This window comes from Mchenga conophoros, linkage group LG2 (assembly GCF_057382185.1).
Source record: "Mchenga conophoros isolate Kocher_MC1m ecotype Shallow Benthic linkage group LG2, M_conophoros_male_GT1.1, whole genome shotgun sequence".
Lineage (NCBI taxonomy): Eukaryota > Metazoa > Chordata > Actinopteri > Cichliformes > Cichlidae > Mchenga > Mchenga conophoros.
In genome coordinates, this window is record NC_140527.1 from 8,266,552 (window position 1) to 8,285,516 (window position 18,965).

General features: G+C 40.0%; 1 protein-coding gene across 1 annotated transcript in view; it reads right to left on the reverse strand.

The window, feature by feature from the left end:
• ankrd50 (ankyrin repeat domain 50) overlaps positions 1 to 18,965 on the reverse strand; it is a 41,008-nt gene that overhangs the window by 10,651 nt on the left and 11,392 nt on the right. The window contains exon 3 of the mRNA XM_085285457.1: positions 10,829 to 11,061. Within this exon, the coding sequence (XP_085141583.1) occupies positions 10,829 to 11,061 (233 nt within the window). The remainder of the gene's footprint in view (positions 1 to 10,828; positions 11,062 to 18,965) is intronic.

An 18,965-nucleotide genomic window follows, 5' to 3' on the forward strand; every position in this document is an offset into this window, starting at 1 on the left:
TTTAGGTTTGCTTGAGGCGAGGCACATGAAAACACTCCCGCCCGAACATGCCTCTGCTGACTTTCAAACGGGATGTGAAAGAGTTCCAGTCAAACCTGTTGTAGGGCAGCTGAAGAGGGCTGATGTGTTGGGGGTTGGGTTAACAGGAACATATTCACAACAAGGCCACCTGTGCAAAGAATACTACATCAATCATATAAAAATCTATGCAAAACACAGTAGAAATACTAGGTTTTTTTCCACTAACTCACAAAGAGCTTAGTTATTATTTTGAATGGCAGAAGCTCATTAAGATGGTGACAAGAGGCTGACTCAAAGCAGAGCACCTGTCTACCCCATATGAGATATCTACTCTAAGAGACTTGTCACTGCTATTACAGCTAGCTTCTTGCAGCTGCACAGATGGCTGCAAATTTCATTCATGCCAAAGATTCTAACAGAAACCCCAAACAACAGACATAAATCATAAAAAGTAGCATGACATTTGTTCCAAGTGCACATTTATCCATTACTCCATTAAACGTTCAGACTGTCACAGTGTCCACTGTGAGTCAAATGCTAGTGTTTTCGAGTTTTAGGGAATAGGGTGATGATCGGAGCACATCAGACAATATGAGCGAGGTGTAAACTAACTGTGGGAATTCTTTACTAGTTTTGGATGTCATACAATTCTCTCAAATATTTAAAAATTTTAAAATAAGTTGCCAAGTATACATTGGCGGTTATGAATATACCTTGGCCCCCAACCTAAATAAGGGCTGTTTGGAAGTGGATATGGAATTCCCATGGAATCTGTTCCAGACTAACTGTCACTGAATCATCAAATAGAACTGATTCTTTCTGAAGATGCAACGTTGTAGCTTTGCAATAATGGTAAGCTTCTGCAACTGACCTTCTGACCATGTTTTTGTTCATCATTACACGGGTTGACCTATGAGTAACCTCATTTGGCTCTACCGCCACATGTTTCCATTCACCTGCATAAAAACTGCTCAGACTAGCTTGACAGCAATCAAGTCAAATAATCCATTATCTAAGATCAACAAGTGTTGCCAGGTAGGCCTGGAAGCATTTTGGGAAGACTTCGCATGTACAGATTACAGATTCAGCATGAGGAAAGCTTTGACGGCTTGCTGCGGAATCAGGCACTTGCAAAGTCATTCTTGGCACACAAGTGAAGAGACAGTGTGGTATATTTAAAAGATAAAATATGTCTTTAGTTGCAGCAACACACTGAAAACCATCCCAGGAATTCTTGAAGGGTATTTTAATTAAGGCTTAATGTAAAAACCCTTCAATTAAATCAAAAACCAACAAGTCTTGCTCTGTGCCACCAAAAGAAATGTGAAAAAATGAAATAAAATCACAGGTTCATTAAAATCTGGCAGAGGCATGCCACATACCAAAGGGCATCACCTCAGGTAGGAAGAGGCCAGCCAGTTTTGTTCGCCGTGCTCACAGTCATGTGACTGCACTGCAGCACCCAAGGTGTTATAGATACAGACATGGTAGACCTGTAATTTGCCCGGCTGACAGACGGCATGGTGGTAAAATTACAGTATTCAACAGGGATTATGGTCTCCAGCTCATCCAAAGTGAGGCTCAACATGCAGCCTCACAGACGACAACTTAAACATGAATACGGACATAAATCAGTTTGTCCGTGTAAGCCAACTAAAGAAGAAGAAAAAAAAAAAAAGAGGGGTAAGCTTATTAATAGCATCTTGCTTGCTTTTGTTAGCCATGGTGACAGAGAATCTATAACGAAAACTAAAAAGAGAACAGAGTGAACTTTGTGTTTTAATAGTAGGAGGCATTTGCTGAACGTGATTTTGGTTTAGTGTTGAGCAATTTAGTCTCTGGTGAAGGCCGCAGCATGACCATAATATGTTGGAATCAATTATTAAATTCTTTTGACTATTAACTGTGGAAGTGCTTCTTCTTTCACTGCTGAAAAGTCTTGGCATTGTTAAGCTCCAAATTCATCTGTTGTTTGTGCAACCATATATCCAGTTGTCCAAACTGTGCCACAAAATGGCATTTTACTGTGGAGTCAGTAAGCAAAGCCGTTTTTGCCTCTCTTCGGGGAGCATTCCACAGCAGAAAAGAAATAAACTGTCCTCGCTGCTTTATGACTGTGTTTGTCTTGTCAGTTGGCCAGTAAGATCTTGCGGTCCCTCCAGAGAGGTCTTACATTTGACCAAAAAGAAACCTTACCAAAAAAAAACACATCTAGTGCGATGTTAAGAGTTTTGCTGACCTTTCTGTGAAGGGATTCAACCATAGGCCTCCAGACAAAGGGCTTCTTGAAGAAGTGCATGCACTTTAAAACAGAGCTGCTCTTTTCTTTTGTGGTCACTAGTGGTAAATTAGTTCAGCTTCTTGGCATGTTGGGTTAAGAAAGCTCCATTCATGGTGGACAGAACGAAGGTGGAAGATGTGGTTCAAGCCCTTGCTAGGGTGGTCTACCCTCACCCGAAAAAGACACAAATACAGGAAACAGAAACACAGTCCCACCCCAGAGTAGCACAATTTCCTGAAAGTGTAGCTTTTACTACACAATAGCTGTGAAATCTAATGACTTATCTATATGCAAGCAGTCCTGCAAATTACTCTTGGTTTTTTTTAAAACAAAAATCCTCACGAGCATGAGCAAATGTGTCACGTTGGGAAGGAAATGAGTAAACCCACCATCAAAATGTCTCAAAGGATGAGTGTCTTTTTAAAGCAGCCACACACTCCTGTAACATTCCTAAGACTAAGCTGGGGTATAACCGTATTAATTAAAGCTGTGATTCATAACCAAGACAAGCTTTTATGTGAAGTTTTGTGGTGGCTACTTTCCAAGTTTTGACTGGTAGGCCCCCCTTAACGCTGGCAACGTTGCTCCTTTTCACCCACTTGAAGAAGTAAAATCGGGAAAGGAGTTAAAATAATTATGTATTTTATTACAGTGGAAATCAATCTAATTGAAGTTGCTGTAACACTCCTGAGCAGGAATGTGCTTGTTTAAGGGGAGTCATTATGTTTCACAGCTTCAGGAGCACACTGATACTATATTATTATAACTACTGGCACTCCATGCCTTCTCCATCCTTCCTCATCCCTCGCTCATGTTGGCTTTTCACTCAAAATCCTAAATACAGCTTGCACGAGGTTTTGTTTTGCGTTTCCTTTAAAACAGGCTCTATCACAGTTACCTTCCTCCTTCTGTACTCGAGGATTATTCAGAAGATGCTTGCAGACAGAAGAAAAGATTTCGGTAGCAATTCTCTCCTCACTCTGATTATCTCAGATCTTAAAAACACATGCCTTGAGCTCTCCATAAGGTTGGCTGTTAGCCGGTAATACTTGAATTAAATAAAAAAAATAAGCTAAAATATGGACATTAGGTAGGAGTTATGATTTTTGAGTGCAGAAGCTTCAGCAGTAATCATCAGCAAATGAAATATTCAGCGTACAGCTCGAACATTGCACAGCCCTTTCTGGATGCTAATTGGTGGAGAGGTTTGCCTCACTGTTCCAGTGGGAGTCTTGCAGGACAGCAAGACTTCCATCCACAAGTACTGCCCATATATGTTTGTGCCAAGGTTGGCAAAAGAAAGGTAAACAGAGTGAATTGAAGTGACAGTATACAGGACCCAGATACACATGTATCTGAGACGCTGTGGCCTGTTAATCTTAAAAATTTTTGTTTGGTTCTTAACCAAAAATGTTTTATCTAAATTTTTTAAAGTTATTAGCAAAAAGTTAATGATGCAGTTCATTTCTGATAAATTATAAAACATAATTTTAAGCACTTTGTACCTAGAGAACAAACCAAGACTTTAGATTATCAGACTGAGGCAAAGTGTCTGCTAAAAATACCCCCCCATATCGTTTACAAGTAAGAGATGGCAGTGATTATTACCTTAGTCCAGTTGTATATATTTTTTCTATTTATAGCACCAGACTGGATTTACACTTTGATCTGATGAGTCAACCCTGTCTGCATTTTTGTGTCACTGTCAGGAATGTCGTCACCGTGCTACAACTGTGACCTTAAATGACTTGTTGGCTGGATGTCACACTTTCTGACTGGGAAGAAGAAGGGATTTTTACTTAAAGAAATGAAAAATGAAGCCTTGCTTTTCCAGAAGTAAATGTCAATATGAGCCATTCCCTAATATAAAAAAAAAAAAAAAAAAAATATTCATCAGCTGATCAGACACCTTCATGTAGTCCGTGCAGTACTCTCTCGAGCCCCCACACATACATGCCTGTTGAGAAACAGTGACTTTAAAAAGTATGAATCAAACAGTATTGTTCGGATAGGAGCCCTTACAGTCCAGTGATGCTTTCATGTGACAGACGGGAAAAAAAAAAAAAAAAAAAAAAAAAAAAAAAAATCACATGAGTCTGATTCAAATGCTATGTTGGAACTAGAGCTGGGCGATAGAACGATAACGATATGTATCGCGATATAACTTTTACTCGATAGAGAAATTAAGCTATCGCGATAGACCTCGCCGCTCTTGTCCTCTTAAAAAAACAAAACAAACAAAAAAAAAAAAAAAAGGTCAGCCAATCCAAATTAAGTAGCGCAGAGCCGAACCAATCACAGCCGCAGCGTCACGTCGCGTGACTTGTTACGTACAGCACAAGTGCCAAGCCGCACGTGTGTTTGTTTGGGAAGCAGCCAGCGGGTAATGGAGCCAGCGCCTAATGGAGGAAATGAGTGTGCCGACTAGAAAAATCAACCGAGCGTGACCGAAGAGAAAACAGATGATGGTTCCAACGCCGGAGAGATTGTCGAACGGAAGAGCCATAGAAGCTCCATAGTGTGAAGGTATTTCAGCTATTTCAAGTCTGACAAAAAACAGAGTAGCGTGCACTGTAAATTGTGCCGAAAGCAAGTCTGGAAATACAATAAACTGGTGCATGCGTCACACTGTGCGCCACGTTATTGTTTCGGTGAAATTAACTTCTACAATACTGTTACTGTTAATTCTACTCTCTGCAGTGTTTAAATGCTTACATATACACACAGTTACTGTCCGTCCACACATACGATTCGGTTCTGCTTCTATGCTGCAGCTTTGTTTACTTTTTCCCACCGAGGCTTCTAGACTTCTGATTGGCCAACATTTCTGCACGGTTAGGAATCTAGCGCCACCTGCTGCTTTGGCATGTTCATAGCAGCGTTTTCTTTCATTTCTCCCTTTATGTGTGGACGGGATTATTTTTTAAAATGAAAACGGAAAATCTCCGTTTTCAAAAATACCCGTGTACGTGTGGACGTAGCCTCAGTCTCTGACTGGAAGCGCTAATTCGTCATTCGGCTTTTGTCAGACTAAAGTAACTGTTAAAACTGTTTGAAAAGCTCAGCTATACAACAAGGAGAGATTGAGAATTTCCTTTTAGTTCTCAGTTTATTGGATATTGACAAAAGTTAGTCAGTTTTGTCTGTTCTTCTGTAAAACAAACTAAGATTTATTTTTAGAATTAATATTTTGTTTCTAAGTGGAATTGACAATTTAGTAGTCTGTTTCGTTTGTTCTATTTTGAAACTTAGACGCTTTAGCGGCTGCCTTTTGTGTAGTTTGCAATATTTGCCTTTATCTATCTGAAAAAGTCTCATGTTCCTTAAGTACATCTACCCTGTTGAACTTATTATGGGAAATAAATATTTAAATAAAAACAAGCTGCTGATTATTTCACATTTTACTTGTGAGCAACGGCACATTTAAATCTTACAAATATAGTTATTTGGCTTATATCGTGATAGATATCGTTATCGCCAGAAATGAAAAAAACATATCGTGATATGAAAAAATCTCATATCGCCCAGCTCTAGTTGGAACTATGATTTAAAAATGGGCTGTAAGTATTTCGATGAGACCAATAGCAAAAAAGATGGCAAGAGATTGAGGTTTGAGCTGAAAAAAATAAATACACACACACGCACACACAACGGGGGGGGGGGGGGGGGGGGGGGGTATTTAAACAGCCAACCCCCACCTTGCACCTTCATACAGCCCTCTTTTCTCTGTCCCTGCTCCACCTTCTGCTGGATGGCCTTGATAAATTGGCACAGATTCTACCCGGCTCCCAACCAAAATCGCTGCCTAAGTGTTTCCACTGCACTACCGCTACAATGCCCTTACAGTAGCACAGCTCAAAGAGAAGGTAAAGTCAGAAAAAGCAGGATTTTTTTTCGCTACAATTTGCATCTCAAGAGTGAAATTTTAGTCCAAGTCAAAGGTAACAAGTCCGACGCTTATTCGAATCGGAATGATCACATAACACGGGTCTGCCAGAGGGATACTGTGCAAAATTCTTGTACTCCTCACAAACTGACCACTCTTTGTTTGTGAGGCATTAGCCAAGCGGATGTGAGTGAGGCATTCTGCAGCAGAAGTCAGTATGCCTCCTTCCTGTTCGGTCTCTGAGGTGCTGAAAACTTCCCAAAGCACATTCCACTCAGAGATAGACACAAGGAATAACAGTTGAGCAAGAGACAAGGAACTCTGAGTTTTGCTCCTGGGGAATAAAGTCATCTCCTTAAAAAAAATTAAATGAGAAATTCCAGCTGAATGCACTTGCTGTGAGTCAGACTGAAGCAAATTTTGCAAAAATCAAAGGTAACAGAAAGCTTTGAGTTACTCACATAAAAGGAGTCTGAATTCTTTTAGTCATTTTAGAAATACAGGACCAAAATTCAGGTCCAGTGAGCTCCCTTCAAAACCTTGTGGTTAAAGGTCATTCCTCAAACTTTATCAGCACTGTATTTACAAAACCACAAAGTTCGCATTACCACAAACCAGAGTATACTGGGAAACTGACAACCTCCACTGCGACTAAAACGGACGCTCATATAAAATAGTAGTTTGCTTTGCAGCAAGCATGAAAGTGGACGCTTTTGGCAGGTCACTGCCATCTCTAAATTGTAAACAATATGCAAGATATTTTTAGGGGACACTTGGCCTCAGTCTGATACTCTAAAGTTCTTTGGTCTATTTTCAGTCCACTGCTGCATGAATAAGGAGCATTCATAGTGCCATATTAATAATAAGGTACAAAAGGCAATAGAATACACTGTGAGTGAGTGTGTGTGTGCAAGTCCACATCCGTCTAAGTGTGATGGGAAAAAAAGAAAAAGTCAGTCTTGTAGAAGAATTTCCAGCACTGGACTAAAAGCGGAAGACTGGATCCAGACAAAACAAAGACACTGCTAAAAGCATTAGATCAAGGCTTACTGTAGTTCTGCAGGAGGATTTCAGTGCATAGACTAGATAATACCTTTTATTTCAGTTCTTTAACTGTGGAATATGTTCATAGAAATAAAAAGACATCAGCAAGTCTAAACGGAAAGGAAAAACAAAACCAAATATGTCCTTCACTCCCTTCAAGCAGGGACATCACATCTCATATGTGAGGTTGGCACTCTTTTCAAAAGTAGATTAATCTTTTTGAACCAATTGCTTGGCAATTGGAGTAATAGCTCAACAAAAGCTTGGCCATCATCAAAGAGGCAGTAAAGAGAGAATGAGCTTCAAAAATGGAGAAAAAGAAGATAACTGCCACTTATCAGATTGTTCCACGATGAAACTCACCTCAAACCATATATTAAAAAAAAAACAAAACCAAAAACAACAGACAAGTACAAACAAAAGAGGTGCAACAAGCAGAAATAGAACAAACAAGTAAAAAACAAAACAAAATAAAAAAAAAAACATATACCAAAGACGAAAATGTTTTTTAAGACTATGTTCCCCTGCTGAGTCCGCTCTGAACATGAAGTGCACACCAGATAAAATCTCACTATTGAAATTAATGATTTGGGCCAGACACAAACTGCTGCCGAAAGAAAATCAAATATAAAACTTCTTCCATCTGTGTTGTCTGTGGACACAAAGTTTTGGAAAACGCTTTAAACTAAACTGATACCAATCCACACGGGTTCCTACACAGAACCTTTTAAGTTAGAGGAAAGCGTGGGTGGGCGTGTCTTTGAAATTATGAAGTGGGCAGCCTGCATCACGGTTGGTTTGTTGAATTACATGCACGATGCCCACGAACGACTCAAAGTGAGACTCTAGTGTCCTGAATTCCTGTTTCCACTCTTATACAAACAATGACTAAGAAACAAACTCACAATGGAGAAACTAGACCCATGGAGTGGTTGGAACTTTTGCACGGAAATAATGATCAAAATAGCTGACAATTCATTTTCTTGCAGGAGACCTACAGCGGGTTAAATAAGTACTAAATGTGTTACCAGTTTTCTAAGTTAATACAAAATGTGCTATTGAGATGAAATTCTCACCAGATGTCCCATCCAAGCCCCACAAGCAAAGAAATCAAACCATAGATGTCCATAAAATTAAGTGTAATAATGAGAAATGACAGTATTGAACACACTTACTGAAATGTATTTAATACTTTGTACAGAAGCCTTTGGTGATGCCTCCTGTATAGAGAAATTCTTCTCATGCATTGCTCAGGGGTGATTTTGGCCCATTCTTACACACATACCTGAAGGTTTCCTTGACCCCTTCTATGAACTTTTGTTCTTTCCATAGATTTTCAATTGGATTGAGAGCAGGTGTTTGACTCGGCCATTCTAGCAGCTTTATTGTCTTTCTCTGAAACCAACACAGTTTCCTCAGCTGTGTTTGGGATCATTGTTTTGGTGAAACATCCATCCTCGTTTAGTCTTCACCCTCCTGACGACAGCAGTTTCCTATTAGGAATGTCTCTGTATATGTTTTCTATTTATCCTTCCTTTAATTATATGACGCGTGCCATTGTCGTATGCTGGAAAACAGCCCCACACCATGATGGTCCCACCTCCAAACTTATTTACTTTTGGGATGTTATGCAGTGCCTTTTGAGCTTCTCAGCAAACTTTAAACTTGCTCCAACATGCTTTTTCTTTAGCAACAGTCTTGTGTAGCGAGCGTGCATACAGGCCATGGTGGTTGACTGCATTTCTTATTGTTTTCTTTAAAACAATTGTTCCTGCTGATTCCAACTCTTTGTGTAGCTCTCCACAAGTGGTCCTTGGCTCCTGGAAAGCTCATCTGATAATTCTTTTCACTCCTCTGTCTGAAATCATGCTGGGAGAACCTGGTCGTGGCCAGTTTATGGTGAAATGATATTCTTTCCACTCCTGGATTATGGCTCCAGCAGCGCTCACTGGAATCTTCAAGTGGTTTTGAAATTCTTCTGCAACCAATGCCATCAGTATCTGTTGCAAAAATAAGGTTGCAAGGTCTTGCAAGAGCTCACTGGTTTTACCCATCATGGGTTGTATATCTTTGGTAATGAGATACCTTTTTATAGGGACTGAACCAGCTGTTATTCATTAGCATTAAGTGGCAGGATTGCTTTCCAATTACTGATAGATTTCAGCTGCTGTCATGACTTTCTAGGTCTTTTTGCACCTCCATTTCTTCATATGTTCAACAGCTTTTCCCTGTGTCATGTCTCATTATTGCAAACAACTTAAAATATGGACAGTTATAGTTTGATTACTTTGCATGTGTGAATTGGATTGAGGGGTTACCAACATCTGGTGAAAATTTCATGTCAATAGCACCTTTAGAAATATAGTTACTAAGAAAACTGGTGACGCGTTCATGATTTACTTTACCTGCTGTATATATGAAAAGCATATTTTAAGAGTCCTGAAAACAACTTTGAGCGTGACCTCTTAATTCTAATTACACTGTTGCATTTAATTTGGAATATATACAGGAATACTATTTGTATTATCTAAAATGATAAGAGGCAAGCAACATAATCCACTGAAGACAAGCCAGAACATGAACAGACTGCCAAGCAAATTAATTTGCTGCTGGGACTAGATATTAAAGAAGGATGCTTGTTACCTGTCCTATTAATTTTATAGGATTTTAGGCGCACATTATATTGTTACCATGCATTTCTGTACATACTATGCACAGAGACCTAATCGCGATCATACCCGATCCAATATAAAATCAATAGAAATATCAGCACTACAAATAGAACTGCTTTTGGAGAATTTGATCATACAAACATAGGCATTTCATAATTTATGCAGGAACAAAAGGAAGAACGCATGTAGCTTGTTCATCCCCAAATCTGACCGCAAGCACCTCCTGAGGAGGGAGCAGCACAACTATTCAGACTGCTGGGATGTTGTGTAACAGTAAAAAAGGTAAAGTGAGGGCACTAGAAGCTCCCACATTCAATGGCTTTGGAAAGGTAGACGGGGGACACGCAGCAATGTGAGTCTGCAGAGGCAACTTCCTCCCACACAGTTAGGTTTTTGATTAATGTTATGCCAGCTCATCGCCACAGAGTAGGCTGCTGGCCTGACAAGGAGATAATAGCAGTGGGTATGGTACAGTGTCACAAGACAAGGAAAAGCTGCATCTCTTACAGAAGTCTGCAGTGGTGACTAATCCCTTCAGGCATGTCATAATGTTAGAAAGCATTCGAAGCAGTGACAAAAAAAAAAAAAAAAAAAAAAAAAAAAAAAAAAGAATGATGCTGCAGGCTTTGTTTGTAACTGCTGTATTTTTTTTGTCAAAATGTGTATTATTAAATCTGAAAAATGGTTGCCATCAAGCGGAACAAGCATACAGCAGTACTGACAATTGCAAGTACTTTCTCATACATCAAACTGTCTCTTTTCAGCAGCTCAGCTCAGTTGTAATAATGGTATCATAGTGATTTTGACAATGATGTATTGATTTTTAAAAAACTACATGTAACACCCTAAAGCTTTTGGAAAATTGCCTCTACACTTGGAGAACAGTTATCTTAACTGAGCAACGAGAAAAGTTGAACCATTTACCTGTGAACAGTTTGGTAATGGCTTTGTTCTGTCGTCGTGCGGAGCAGATGAGCAGCAGCCAAGGAGGCAGAAACTCATGGTGACTGGCCAGGAGCTCTGCAATGGTCCTGGGAGAACCTGGGGAGGACCTCTGTTCCCCCTCACCCAGCTGACTGCCTTCATCAATGGAGTCCACAAGCAGGAAGAGTGCCTGCTGAGGAGGCTTCACACTCAAGAGAGGCAGGAGTACACACCTGATGAAAAAGGATGAGACATGGAAGGAGAAAGAAAAAAAAAAAATCTGTTACAATGTTTTCATCTTTTTGATTTTGTTCAATTGATGACATAAATCATCTTCTTTCAGGGGTTGCCACTGCAGATTCTGGTCTCTAGCATACTCATCTGCATGTTCCCTTTCACTACTTCCATGAATCTTCTAATTTTCTGCTTCTTCTCCTGCCTAGCAGCTTCATATCAAACAGCCTTGGTACTCTACATATGTCCAAACCATGTTAAGCTTGCGTCTTTACCAGCTCCACCTGTGGTGTCCCTCCAATGTACACTAATGTAATGTTGTTGGCCACTCCCAGTAAAAGTCTTAAAATCTTCAGTTCTGCCACCTCCAGTTCGGCCTCCTGTCTTTTTGTAGCATGTATTTAAAGTCATGTACCTCCACTCTTTGCATCTTCCCTGTTACAACTGTCTCCCTCTCATTCACACACACATATTCTGTCTTGCCTCCACCGGCTTTCATTCCACTTCTCACTAGAGCATACCTCCAACACTCCAGACCATCTTCCACCTGCTCCCTACTCTGACTGCAGATCAGGGTCATCTACAAACATCCTAATCCATGTAGACTCTGTCCTGACATCATCTGTCAACCTATCTTGACATAAAGAGTAAAAAAAAACCCCCCCAAAAAAAAAAAAAAAAACTACCTAAACCTTGATAGGTCAGTGCATTGTCACTTTTATTTTTTTATGTTGGTTTAGCTAGCTAAATTCTATATTCACTCTTATTTACCCAGAAAGTGATGCATGTTTTTATTTCCCCTTCTAATGAGCTCAGATATTCATGCTTATGAAATAAAAACTGTTAGTAATAGTAATAAACATACTATTGACATTCTCTGCACAGCAAGTGCTTCGCTTCAAGATGAATACAAACAGTTGGTCTAATACAGTGAAACAGTGGCTTTACAAGGACACAAGAGTCACAACACAACCAATTTCAGTTAAACTGTTTAAATAGGGAGAGCAAAGGTGTTTAAGTACATCTCCATCCAGCTCAAATTGGATCCATTAACAGGCCTGCTACCGATGATCTGCGCTCAAAGAGAGATTTACAGATGATACAATCACTATAATTCGTCCGCCTACCACCCCCCCCAGTGAAAAAACGTTGCCCGACAACTAGATTTTCAGCTTTGAGATTATGCCAAAGATGCGGAAGGAGAAAAGTGTTTTGCAACTTTAACCACAACTAAACATGGATATTTTCTTCAAGTCGAATCTCAACTGCTCTCCCAATAACATTAAAATTGATGCCTGAACATTAACATCCATTAAAAAAAAAAAAAACAAAAACTGTAGCATTCAGTAAGAAAGCAAATGTGTATTTTAAGCATATGCCACATTAACCGTTTATGAAAGTCCAAATGTAAGTGAGGCATGATTCTGCTTCAAGGCTAATATGCAGATCACACGTAAATGTACACTGAACTAATTTTTGTTCGCAGGACTTCTGTTCCACTGTGACTGCAACTAGTTTGAATCCCCCATAAGATGTCTGCCTGGGGAAAATGTCATCTCCTAATACTCACAAAATTGCTTCCAGCTCAGCTGGCTGTGATAAAGGATCTGAGGATTTCATATTAGTGACATTTTACTCTGGGTCTAGGTTAATTAAACATTTAAAGGAGGTTGAACAAATTGATTACTCAACATAAAAACTTGACTCAAGAGTAGACGTGGCTGCGGGGCATTTGAGGATCTTTTAGGGTAGCTGCCGCGCAGATAAAAATCAGTCACCTTCCGGATGATGGGATGGTCTCTTTAACTACCACTCTTCTTTAATGGAACTGACATTGCTTGTAAGCGTTGTCATAAAACACCAAGACGCAATTTTAACAAGATGTTTTTTGGATGTTCAACAGCCTGTTACTAACCCTGCGGCTGCAAAGACATTCCCTTTTTGAGGTTCTACCATTCAAGACCTAAATTTTACTTCAATTTATTGTCCGTAATGAACATGAGTGCAGGAAAAGCCATGTTATTTGGGATGCAATTTCAGTCTAAAATACAAAAGACGCCACTTCTACAATTAATTCTTCTTGAATACTAAAAGAACTTCGACTAAAAAAAAAAAAATCCCCAAAACTCTGATAGAATAAAATAAATACCGTATTTCCCGGACTACAAAGCGCACCTGAATATTAGCCGCACAAGCTAAAATCAGGGGAAAATCCTGTTTTGTACATACATTAGCCGCACCTGACTAAAAGCCGCAGGTGTTTCAATGTTGACTTATCATATGTAAGAGAATATGCACAAAGGGAATTGTCAGGAAAGAGATGGCTGTTTGGAGACACACCCCTTTTATTAATATTTTGAAAAACAAGTTATGGGTACATATTTGCACATGTAGTACATAACAGTAACCTACAGCACACCAGAAAAATAGATTCGGACTACCTTTTAGGCTCAGGTGCAGTGACACGGCTTTAACAAGAAGAAAAGTCAGTCATTCACCATCTTTCTCTTCTTCCTGCGCTCTAAAACCACCAAAGTCCTCTTCTCCAATGTCGGAAACGAACTGGCTCAGGATGGCTTCGTCATCCACTCTCCGCTTCTCTCCTTCGTTGTCACTTTCAAAACCAAAGAAATCCTCGTTGTCAGTGTCAGAGTCGAACACCCTCAGAAGGGCCGTGGCGGTGTCCTCCTCTCCATCATGCAGCAGTCCAGCCCTTCAAAATCCATTGGTGATCGTGGATGTTTTCGCACTTTTCCACGCTGTCAGAATCCACCGGTGGAGTTGGGCATAACTTGCTTTTCGCAAGTTTATCGCCGCTCGTCATCCACGCCTCCCGCTGAATGCGTAGCGCTACTTTGAAGTTTGTTTTTCGTGCTACTTCGTACGGCACTACGTTGCCTGGCGGACGGATATGTGACTAACATACCACTCTTGAACCCCGATCCTTCCGCCAGGCAACGTAGTGCCGTACAACAGCGGAACAAACAAAACAAATCGTCTTACGATATCACAAAAATCATGGAAAATCCATAGAAAAGCCGCACCTGACTAAAAGCCGCAGGGTTCAAAGCTTGTGCAAAAAGTAGCGGCTTATAGCCCGACAATTACGGTACTTTTATGTTATACAGAAATCTGACAATATGGGACTCGTATAACACCCTAACTTCTAGTATTCAGGAAATTAAAAGCAAATCCAATGTCTATTCTATTCTATTGTTGTTTCGATAGCCCAAGGCAATCTCTTCAAAATATGTTCTTTTTTCTAAACAGACATAACCTCCAAATTACTGATGTTATAATTGGAAAAGTAGCAATCAATCATAATTAAAAAGCTGGAATTAAAAGTAATTTCTCTTTTAATTGGTCATTTCAGTACCAGATGAAATCCGTCCAAAGTCAACAATCAATAGTTATACATGTTTCTGTGAATCTTCAACTTTTGTTGAAGACTTTACAGAGAAATCTGAACTCTCAACAGCAAAAAACAAAAAAACGACAAAAAACAAAAAACAAAAAAACAAAACAAAACAGAGTTATGGTTTTATAACCTTCACACTCCAGTGTGATGCTGCTCAGCCTTTGAGAAACACAGTCAATCACTCCTTCTTATGGTCGCAGCCCGCACAGAACCTGCAGTGCCATCTGGGAGCCCTGCCAAAAGGAATGTCCATCCACAGGGGTGACTGTGTGTGTCAGTGTGTGAATAGTCATGTTTGAGGCCATGTTGCCTACTGAGACAATCAAATCCACAGCGACAGCAAGCGGTCGAAACAAAGAGCCATTCTTCTCTCACTATTCAGCTACTTTCGGGCTGTCAAAGAGTCAAAAGACAAGGACTGCAGACAAAGGAAACTTAGCGGGATGTGGGACATGGAGAGAAAATGAGCTCAGGAAAAGCTGATTTAGTTTGCCAGACAAACCTGCAGCATACCTGGACCAGAAAACCAAAAGTATTTAAGCTTCACATGGTGGTCTCTGACTTTTTTACCAACCTTTTAGTTCTTGTTCAAATCCTTAACATATGCCCAACCCAATGCCAATTGCCATTTAAGTCTAGAGCAAAAAGGAAAAGAAAAAGTAGAAGAGGGGGATGTGAAATGCACCTAACACAGTCACCATCTGTCATGTTGTATTCGCGACTGCGGCAGCCGTCACTCCCACCACAATGGTCAAAGCGAAGCTTCCAGTGAAGATGTCTGGGGCGACAAGGCAGCGCTGGGCACCGAGCCAGTGCCTTGTAAATTTACGCAGCTCATTTTAGAGAGCTAGCCCATACCCACACACTGTATGCACACCAAAACTATGATTAGAAAATAAGATCCATGCATGGCCTTGACACTGCTCTGTTAATTGAAGAATAACCAGCAGCGGAGTTTAGCTCTTAGCTTCAGACAGATCACAACACGGAGAGATACCGACAAAGCTTTCCTCCATAATGGCTTAAAAAGACAAAAGTTGAAGCGAGGCCTTTGCTTTTAAAAAACAAAGCAAAAAAAAACCCCTCTCTCTCTTCATTTAGTATTGAGTCAATTTGGAGGAAGCCTGCTTAGCATCTTTGCAAAGTCAAGACAATTTAATACCACAGAGCTCAATGACATCAGCTGACTCATACACCGGCTCATCCAAACTGAAAGGGACGACTATCTTGCAGATCGTTTGCTCACAGTTTCCTTTGCGATTCGTACATTATGAATTATATTACTGCAATCATCCCGTCGAAAGTAATCACACTGACAAGAACAATAAGAGTGACTGGTGCTGTGGGCAAAATGTTCTGAACAAAGAGGCTCACACACTTTAACTGTATTCTTCCCATTATGTTGGGATCGACCATATGGTCTTGTTTCCTGCTCAATCTGTTATCATCCAACTCCAGTTTCATCTGATTGGACATAAATTGCAATTCTATGGGTTTATTACAGACTTGGGGAAAACATTTATGCACTGAAAAAAGCTGGACTTTTAAGCTTTAACAAAAACAAAAAAATGTGGTCTGATCCAGAGTGGTTACACAGGAGCAGAACAGCACTTACGTAAGCTTTGGACTGGCATATTTACATTAATTTGAGTTGAGTTATTAGACAGATAATCCTCTGAGGATGTCAACCTTGCAGCAGAAAACTAGTTGCTTTTCAAAAATACTGAAATGGGCATGATAATCATTTGTTCAAAATGACTGAGCGGAGAATTAGGTGATGTTAAAAAAAAAATCCCTATTAAACTCAAACAACTGTATTTTGTTGGAGTGGAATATGAGCTTAAAACATGTCATGACATTTTTCTGATTAACGGCACCATTTTATTAACATCCCCCCTGACATAAAGCTACTCTGCACACACTTCTCGTTCTCTATGTGAGCTTGTAAGAAGCAAGTACGGCCCATGATTCAATAGCTTGCAGAACCTCATTTCGCATCAATAACTTATTCTCCTCATTTTCTGAATGACTTATCAGTCTCTTATGTCGTGGTGGATGAATTCTCTTCATTTCAACATTACTTCTGTCCGTTGAGGTTCACAGGCATTTAATCATAGTTCTTTTTAGCTACGAGACAGTTCATGATCAACTCCGCAAAAAAGCCCATCACCAATTTCGCTGCCCCTCGGCCACCTTGCTTGACAGGTGGTATGAGAAGTTTAAGCCAATAATGATGACATGAGGTAGCCTTTGTCAGTTGCAGTTGCCAACAACCGAGATGACAGTAAGCGTTTGGTTTTTGCCAAAGTGGTGCTTTGCCTTAAATTCAGACATCTCCACTTTGGTCTCATCTCTCCAAAGGACACAGCGGTCTATTAGTTTATTCAGATCCAGGTTGGCAAGCCTTAAAATGTGCTGCTATGCTGTTTTTTGAGAAAAGAGGCCTTCGCTTGACAACCTTTACAAGCAAGCCATCCTTGTTGACTCAATTTTTAATTGTGCCGTGATCAACTTTTAATATGCCAATTGAGGCCTGTAGTCTGTGAGACCCGATGCTTTTGGGGTTTACCTAAAGTTTGGACTGCATAGTCCAACCTTTAGATAAATCTGTTGGGGACATCCCCTCTTGGGAAGATTGTGGAATTGTGTTAAGACACATCTGAACTCTCCTGACCTGTAAATGGCACAATATCACACACGCTGATGATCAAGTAATCAAGTCCATTTGATTATCAGCACATGGCTACTACTTACTGATTCTATAGGAATTAAGAGAGTAAGGATATATTTAGTTTTCACAAGACTCTGCAGGACTGTATGTTGTTTCATGGACAGGGCTGAATTATAATAGATTTATAATTTCGATTTAAAAAAAAAAATTATGACAATTTATTATTTATCCCACCACTTTACTCCTGACTTGGGTATTTAAATTACTTCTTGATGGATTGCCATTCCAGGTCCCCAAAGGACACAGTCTGTTGACTTCGGTGATCCCTTCACTTTTATTCCAACACCACTTTGAGGTTGACATTTCCCGTTTGGAGTAAAAAGCCAACTAAGATGGCTGCTATTAACTTCGGTGATCCTTTGACTTTTCAAATAATGTCATCGTGAACCACATTAGCACACCCACACAAACATTTTGCTTAAAACGCACCACTCTGTTCATGTCTAGCCTGACAAAGCCACCAGTATGTTGCACTAAGTGCACCAGTATGGTACATTTAGTGCTGCCTAATCAGCAAAAAGACATTCGAGTTGTCTCTTAGAAAAAACAGTAAACGTGTAATCTAAATAGAGATACCCAACTGTAAAGCCTCTAAGATTGTGTTTACATCCTGTAAATATATTAAACAGATTTCTTACAAAATATCAATGTGTTCAGGACTAATTTATCTAAAATAGAAAAAAATACCACATCAAATAACAGAAACTGAAATTTTACACTCATCAGCCACAGCAAATAAACCACTGTCAAGAAAAGCAAACAACCTTATCGCCTCACAATCCAGTATTCAGCTAGAAAACCTTGGCATTCATGTGAATTCACTCATCCCAACAAATTCTTAGTGAGCATTCAATTTCCAGTGTTACTTTCAGAAGGAAAAAGGTGAGAGTTCAACAGCCTTTCAGAAGAGAGACATTATTTTTGTCAGGTGGAGGAATGAGCTAACTGTGGAAGTGTGACCTTGTCTAAATCTAAGGGTAACTAGCATCTTAACTGAAAACCCCAATCCACAAAGGCTCCAACCATCACAACTAAAAGGGATCAACTTCTGACAAATATTTCCATCCACAACCAGACAGACATATGACTACTGCCAGAACTGCAGGTAGACCTGGGGCTGGGTGACCAAATAATTTAAGTATCAGTTCTGCTTTGAATGATTATGGAAGTGGGAATAATGCGAAAATTATTACTGTCTTGCATTAAATTTTGCTATGAAGCACTTGCAGCAAATCAAGCGCACACCTTTCCTTTACAGCAGAGAAATTCAAACCCACACTAAACTCACTTGCTGCTTAGAGCAGCTTCAGCCAGGATGACGGAAAGCCTTCGGTCAACAAGACGCATCTACAGGACGTAAATCTCTCAAAGTTTCACAGTTAAAGCTGTAGGTGGGTTATTGGTTCCTTAGTGTCTCCAAACTGTTCAGGGTCTCTTACCCAATCCAACTTTCAGATGTCTGCACCAGCTCTCTAATATTCACCCACTGGCTGCTGAGCATGTCTCAAGCAGGCATCTGAGTCCACTGCCTCCTGGGGCTCTCTCTTCGCCTCATCTGCCCCCGCAGACATTCCCAGGTGGAAGCAGGCTGCCAACGACCGGCGGCTGCCCTTGCGAGGCAGACTTTAGAGTCAAAACAAAGCCTAGTTAGGGCCCAACTCCTCTTCTTGATGAACTTGTGTCCACCACCACCCTTTACATCTTAATTTATTAATTTTTCAATTGAATTATATATTTTTTAAAAGATTCCCTAT